General features: G+C 28.7%; 1 protein-coding gene across 1 annotated transcript; it reads left to right on the top strand.

Annotated features, from left to right (window-relative positions):
* Window positions 1-2792: 2792 nt before the first annotated feature.
* LOC115716775 (probable fructokinase-7) lies at window positions 2793-6481 on the top strand. The gene is made up of 7 exons (XM_030645674.2): window positions 2793-3112; window positions 4130-4323; window positions 4800-5012; window positions 5130-5327; window positions 5474-5614; window positions 5752-5868; window positions 6039-6481. The coding sequence occupies exons 1-7, from the start codon at window positions 3091-3093 to the stop codon at window positions 6168-6170; spliced, it is 1017 nt and encodes a 338-aa protein (XP_030501534.2). The 5' UTR covers window positions 2793-3090; the 3' UTR covers window positions 6171-6481.
* The last annotated feature ends 860 nt before the right edge of the window (window positions 6482-7341 follow it).

Raw genomic sequence — 7341 nt, 5'->3', positions numbered from 1 at the left:
TTATAAAAACACAGTATTTTTGAAAAAAAATTCCGTGTAATAGTATTTTTGTAAAAATTCACCCAAATTTCAATATTTTTGTAAGTTTTCCTAAAAAAAAAATTCGTTTGACCACATCACTATTCACTATCTAGAATATTAATACATTTTGGAATATTTTAGTTTTATTAGCTATCATGACTGAATTTAATTTTAAATCGAAGGAGAAATAGATTTTGATGGAATATTTATATATAACATGAACTTAATCACAAGAGTTTGTACTTTGTAGGAAAGATAAATTAATAAAATTTGATCATAATAACTTGTCTTTATCCCTTTTCCTTTTCCCTTTCCCATGCCTATTTCTTACATTTATTTGTGTGCAAATTTTTGTTTGTTTTTCTTTTGGCTAAAAATTTTAATGTGAACTAATTTTATTTTAATTATTATATACATCTTAAATAAATAAAAAAAAAAAAACTAATTAGGATTTTTACCTCCTAAACTTTAACATGTATTAAATTATGCCTTCCAAATTTTTTTGGACATTAAAAATTTCCTCTAAACTATTGAGATTGTTAAATTAAAGGGCTTTTGTCTAATTTCATTCAATTTTACTATTTCAGTGATTGTTTATGTACTAATCATGCTCCCCAAACTTTGATGTCTGCCAAATCATGTCCCTCGAACTTTGAAATGTACTAAATTATGCTCTTTGAACTTTCATCCATGTTAGATTTTTTTTACTAAAATTGGACAAAAGTCCTTAAATCCAACAATCTCAATAGTTTAAAAGGCATTTTTAACGATCTTAAAAATTAAGGGAGCATGATTTAATACATGTCAAAGTTTAGAGTAGGGGTGAGCAAAAAATCCAAAAAACCGACCAAACCGAATACACCGACCGTCCGAACACCGAAAAAACCGACACCGAAAAAATCGAAACTGAAAAAACCGCCTTCGGTTAAAACCGCCTTAACATGGTCGGTTTTAGTGTTAATGGCAAACCGACTGATTAAACCGAAAACCGACCAAACATATATATATATATTATAGATAATATATATTACTTTTCTACATATTTAATATACAATTTTATTAAACTAGTTTTACTTATATCTTTTTTATTTAAAGTCTCAATTATTCATTGTTTTGTTTTATTATAGTTTGATGCATTTACATATTATATATACACATTCATAAAATAATACAAGTTTTTTAATATAACTCATTACCATATTAATAGCACAAATAATTTGAACAAATTTAAAAAAGTTTATTTTACATTAGTTATATAACTAAGAAAGTTTTATTCTCAAATTATATGATATTTGATACAATACTCTAAATTTTTAGTTTTCAAATAATTATAAAAAAATTAAAAACTTATTTTTTTTAAAAAAATAAAGTTCGCTTTGGTCGGTTTAGACAGACCAAACCGTGAGTTAAACGGTCGGTGTTTTTTACATTTGTATAATAGTCGGTCGGTTTTCGGATTATAACCCTGAAAACCTAAAACCGAATTTTGAATTTTTTTTGTGTAAAAAACCGACCAAACCAACCGTTGCTCATAAATTATATACATTTGTTTGTGTGCATTTTAAGTGTGTTTTGAAAAGAAATTATATATTTACAAATTATTTGGCAAATAAGTACTATAATCCTAAAAAAAATAGATAGTATTTCATAAATAATCTTCTTTCCAATTGAAAAAATATATATATATATATATGGTAGAGGTTTCAATGGTTACATTTTTATTGTAACCATCATGGTTACATTTTTTTAAGCCATTGAATTACTATTAAATGGTTGTGATTAATTTAAAAATTAAATAAAAATAAATAATAAATAACTTGTAACCTGAAAGTGACCTAATCATTTATTTCCTTATAAAACTTTAATTAAGACTAATTATATTTTAAAATTAAATTAATTATAATTATTAATTAATTTTTTGCAATTTATTACTATATAAGGATCTTTTAGCAATTTATTTTTTTATACTTAAATTATTTAAAATTTTATAGCAAAACTTTTTATAATTTAAAATTATATACATATAATTTCACAATTTAAATTTTAATATACTTGTAATCTTAATTTTAAATTATTACACTTAATTATTTAATTTTTTTATTTAAATATTTAAAAAGTAAAAAATAAAATAAGTTGAAGGATTTTTAGAAAAAAAATGGCTGCGCTTGTTATCGATTGATTAGCTTGAGGCCTCATACTTAGTTCATATAATTGTTACAAAATAATTAAATATCATTTAAAAATAATTAATCATGTGAAAATTTATTATAAGAAGAGAATTTTAATTTGTGTCAAAAGAAGTTTAATCTTTGTAAAAAAAATAAATTTTATTGTAAATATTATAATTAAATGGCTTAATTATTAAAATAATTCAAGTAAAGATTTAAATATAAATATTAATTGCTAAAAGAGGTCTTGTTAAATATTTAATTAATTATTTTAAGAAAATAATTAATTATAATTAAATAATTCTAAAAAAGGAATGTCTACTATTTAATTAATTATTTTAAGAAAATAGTTAATTATAATTAATTAAATCTAAAAAAGGAAAGTCTACCTATTAGTAACCTGCTATTACAGGTTAAAAAAAAATGTAACCATATGGTTACAATAAAAATGTAACCATTGAACAGTCACCCATATATATATATTTATGTTACTTAATCTAATTTTGTCCATGTGTGAAAAATGGAAACCCTGCATGTCTTTATTCAATAATTAACACCATTTATAGGGGAAATGCAGGGAATAAGATTTTAATTAATTACCCGAAATAAAAAATTAAATAAGATTTCAATTGTATTTATTTAAGAAAAAGACTGGAACATGCGTCGGCCTGGGTTATAAAACTGGTTTGGGAAACTGAGGACGAATGGTCAAATGATTTGTTTGGTACTGTCACCTCACAAACCATTATTCAAGATTTAAACCCAACCCAACCCACCACTCTTCTACTTCTCCTCTTCTTCTTAACTTTTTTTGGTTCTCTCAATTCACCAACCTGTAACCTTCTCTCTCCCTCTCTGCAATTCTTATTGCACCACCTCTGTTCTCATTTTTATCTTCATTATGGCTACGGATCCCACCTCAGGTTTGCTTTGTCTCCTTCACATCTTTCGTTGATTTTTTACACATTATATATGTATATATACGTACACAAATACACAATCTTTACTTTCTTGATTATAAATATTAAGATTTTGGATGTGTTTATATGCTTTTCAAGAGATTTCGTATCTGGGTTTGAGCTATTTTATGAGCTCAAGATCGTTTCTTTCTTGTTCATTTGTTCTGGGTTTTCTTCCTTCTGCTCTTATGCTGAATCTGTGTTCTTTTGTTTTATTCTTCTTCTTTCTCTATTTTAATCGGGCAATACACATTTACAATTTGATTAGTGGCGTTTTTTCTGATGTGTGAATCATTTTTATTTATCCCAAATCCTTAGTGCCAGTTTGTGCGCTAATAATAGTGTAAATTCAGTCATTTTTCTTTTGTTTAATATGTAATCATGCATTGGTTGTTTGTGTATGATATGAGTTACTCTGAAATCTGAATCTTAAAAATGGTGTCAAGTGTTCCTTGCTTGCACGACTCGTCAATATGCTAAGTTTTTCATGGCTCGTGACTTTGAAAAGTTCAGCCAAAACAGTTTTTAGGCTTTTGGGAAATTTTGTAATGATGATGAAATTCTTTTTAAGAATTGTCTTTGGAATGATCGAACAGATTTTCTGTCGTGTCGTTTCTGGTAAAATTAAAAAAAATAATAATAAAAAAAAGGGGCCTTTTTGGTCGCCCCATACCAGTTGGAGTACCTGTTTGAATTTGAAATGAAATCATTTCTCTTTCATTCTTGTTATATTTTTTGCTTTAAATTTCTTCCATTTTCTGATTCATTTTCATAATTTCTTAATTTTCATTTTCTCTAGGCTTCAATCATGACCCCCACTCAAGGCTAGGGAGGGGAACACAAAACTCCAGTCTTAATTAGTCTAGTAATTAAGTTAGAATTACCATTAATATCAGTTATAGCATGTCTAAAATGTATAGTTTTTAATTCTATGCAGTTATTTATACTATCAAAATCATTTTTACTATGATCTTTCCTCAGCTACAAATGGAGTATCAGAAAATAACAATTCACTTGTTGTTTGCTTTGGTGAACTATTGATTGACTTTGTGCCAATGGTTGCTGGAGTTTCACTTGCTGAAGCACCTGCTTTCAAGAAAGCTCCAGGCGGTGCTCCTGCAAATGTGGCCGTTGGCATCGCAAAACTTGGAGGTTCTTCAGCTTTCATAGGCAAGGTGAAATAGAATTCCTTTCCATTACTTCTATTGAATAGTTATTAGAAAGATGTGATAATTTATTTTTCTGTGACTGAATTTTTCATTAACATTCTACTTGTAAAAGTGAGTTGGATGTTCTGCTGCAAATTAAGATTATCTTTTTGTCCTCAATTTGTCTCCTAACTGTAAATTGAGGAAAAGGCCAATACTAATTATACATTTTCAGAATATGCAAACTATGTTATCTGTGTTTTTCATGGCTGTCTGTTTGTATCTTCACCTAATTTTGAAATCTGCTATCCCTTTTCCATAGTGATTTAAACAATAATTTCTTTAACTTGATTTGACTAAACTGTATGTTCTAAAACAAAAAAGATAATGTGTTTTTCACTCTATAAGTGGCATCATTGGAAATTGAGGTGTGTGTTGTGCTCTTTTCCCATTCGACTGGCTTAAATATAAATTTTTCTAAGTGCTTTCCATATGTTTCATAGGTCGGTGATGATGAATTTGGATACATGCTAGCTAAAATTTTAAAAGATAACAATGTCAATAACTCTGGTGTGCGATTTGATCCAACTGCAAGAACTGCATTGGCGTTTGTTACACTCAGAGCCGATGGAGAGCGTGAGTTTTTATTTTTCCGAAACCCAAGTGCTGACATGCTTTTTCGTGAAGAAGAACTTGATGTTGCTCTTATTAAAAAGGTGTGTCTCTCATCCCATTTTTATCTAGAAAACAGAACAGAAACAATTGACATACTGTAATAAGCACACTTAGCTGATATTATTATTATACGAATTCAATCTTAAATTTTATTGCAGGCAGGGATCTTTCACTATGGCTCCATTAGTTTGATTGAGGAACCGTCCAGGTCAACTCATCTTGCTGCCATGGGCATTGCGAAAAAAGCTGGTTGCTTCCTCTCATATGATCCAAATTTGAGATTAGCTTTGTGGCCCTCACCTGAGGCAGCTAGAGAAGGCATAATGAGTATATGGGACCAGGCTGATCTTATTAAGGTATAATACTCCCTCTGTGATTTTCATAGTTTGAAATCTGCTACCACTCCTGAGGCAAAAACAATTTTACTTTCATTTCATTTCCTCTTAGTCTTACAAAGGGAACATACATAAATCACAACTGTATTCTCTAATTTTTTTTGCAGATAAGTGAGGATGAAATTACATTTCTTACTGGTGGTGATGATCCTTATTCTGATGAAGTGGTGTTAACAAAGCTTTTTCATCCTAAGCTTAAGCTTTTGATTGTAACTGAAGGGTCGGCGGGTTGCAGATATTACACAAAGGTAGTATAATCAACCGAAACTATTTCTAATGTAGTGAGCATATCTTGTATTTATCTTCCAAGGGATCATCTAGCAGTGAAGATAAACTAATTAGTCAATTTAGTAGCTTAGATCAGTGAAAATTCAATTCTTTACAGGAGTTCAAGGGCCGGGTTCCTGGCGTTAAAGTTAAAGCTGTTGACACAACTGGTGCTGGTGATGCTTTCGTCAGTGGGGTACTAAACAGCATAGCTTCTGACCAAAGTGTTTGTCAGGTACACATTTTTCTTGCTCAACGCCACCACATTTACTCGCCATTGAAAATTATTTTTATAGAACATAGTTATGGCCAGTCTTGTGGTATAGAGTGATCTTAAGAGTAAGGTACAAAACAACTGATAGCTAGTGTTCTTGAAATAATTGTAACTTTGGTTTAAATTCTCAGGATGAAAAGCGACTGCGAGAAGCTCTACTTTTTGCAAACGCTTGCGGTGGCCTCACAGTTACAGAAAGAGGCGCCATTCCAGCAATGCCCTCAAAAGATGATGTGCTCCAATTCTTATCAAATCAAGAGTAGGGAGCTGCTTGATTATATAAAAGTTAATGAAGCAGAGAAGAGACTAGAGTAAGTCATAAAACATGTACCAAACTATTATGTAATCTGAGTTGTCGTTGATGAGCTAAATCAAATGGCATAAGCTCATTTTAACTAGGTGTTTTGTATATTTTTAAACCATTTTCTCGATGAGTTTTTCTTTTTTCTTTTTTTTTTCTTTCTCCTTTGTTTAAATTCAGTCATGGTATTATATAATTGGTTGGTGGAAGGAAACTCTCCACTCCCCATCTTACAAATAAATAAATAAATAAAATACATTTCCTTTTCTCTAATGATCCTCTTACATGAAAGTTTTGTTTGTTTAAATAGAATTTATAAAGAAGTATGGGTGTACCTTTATACTGTTATTCGTTAGTGACGTTTTCCCTCAAAACAAATAAAAATATTCAATAACATGGCATGATTTCTCTCCCCTGTAATGAGTTTCATCATCAATAAAGGGTAACGTTGACATTTCTCCACTACGTATTTCCTTTTTCTTCTTAGATGAAACTGGCCACTTTAATTACTGCGTCGCTTTCGCCTCTATTCACGTACGAAGCATGTGTTGACGTGTTGTAGCACATAAAGTAGAGTGAAAGGAAAACATAAGAGTGGGAAAAAAATGAAACTCAAAACGATAAAATTTATCATTAGTTTTAATATATTTGGAGTAATTTGTGAGATTTATATTATATTTTAGTAAAATAAATGTTGTGCTTTGTGTAATTAAATTTATTAAAAAAATTATTTTGAATTTTTACCATCCAACTATTAAAAAAAATTCAGAGTACAATTTAATAATTTTAATAATTTGGAGAGTTAAAATTCTAAATATAACAAAAAATGATTTTAATATTAGGATAATTACAAGAGGCACTATTTTTTTTGTAAAAAAATTACATTTTTACGTTTACAGATTGTTTTTTTTTTTTACATTTTTACGTTTTTCCATAAAAACAACACGAAAACAACAAGAAAACAACATAAAAGTAACAAAAAAATAGCATCAAAACAACAACAAAAAATAACATACATATAACAAAAACTCAACAACAAATTAACAAGAGTACAACATAAAAATACCGTATTTTCTATAAATAAAATTAAAAAAATTGTAAAAATGTTTAAATTCCGTAAAATCGTATTTTTG

Source organism: Cannabis sativa, chromosome 5 (assembly GCF_029168945.1).
Source record: "Cannabis sativa cultivar Pink pepper isolate KNU-18-1 chromosome 5, ASM2916894v1, whole genome shotgun sequence".
Lineage (NCBI taxonomy): Eukaryota > Viridiplantae > Streptophyta > Magnoliopsida > Rosales > Cannabaceae > Cannabis > Cannabis sativa.
The sequence above is the reverse complement of the archived record's forward strand: the minus strand, read 5'-3'. Positions and strand labels throughout refer to the sequence as shown.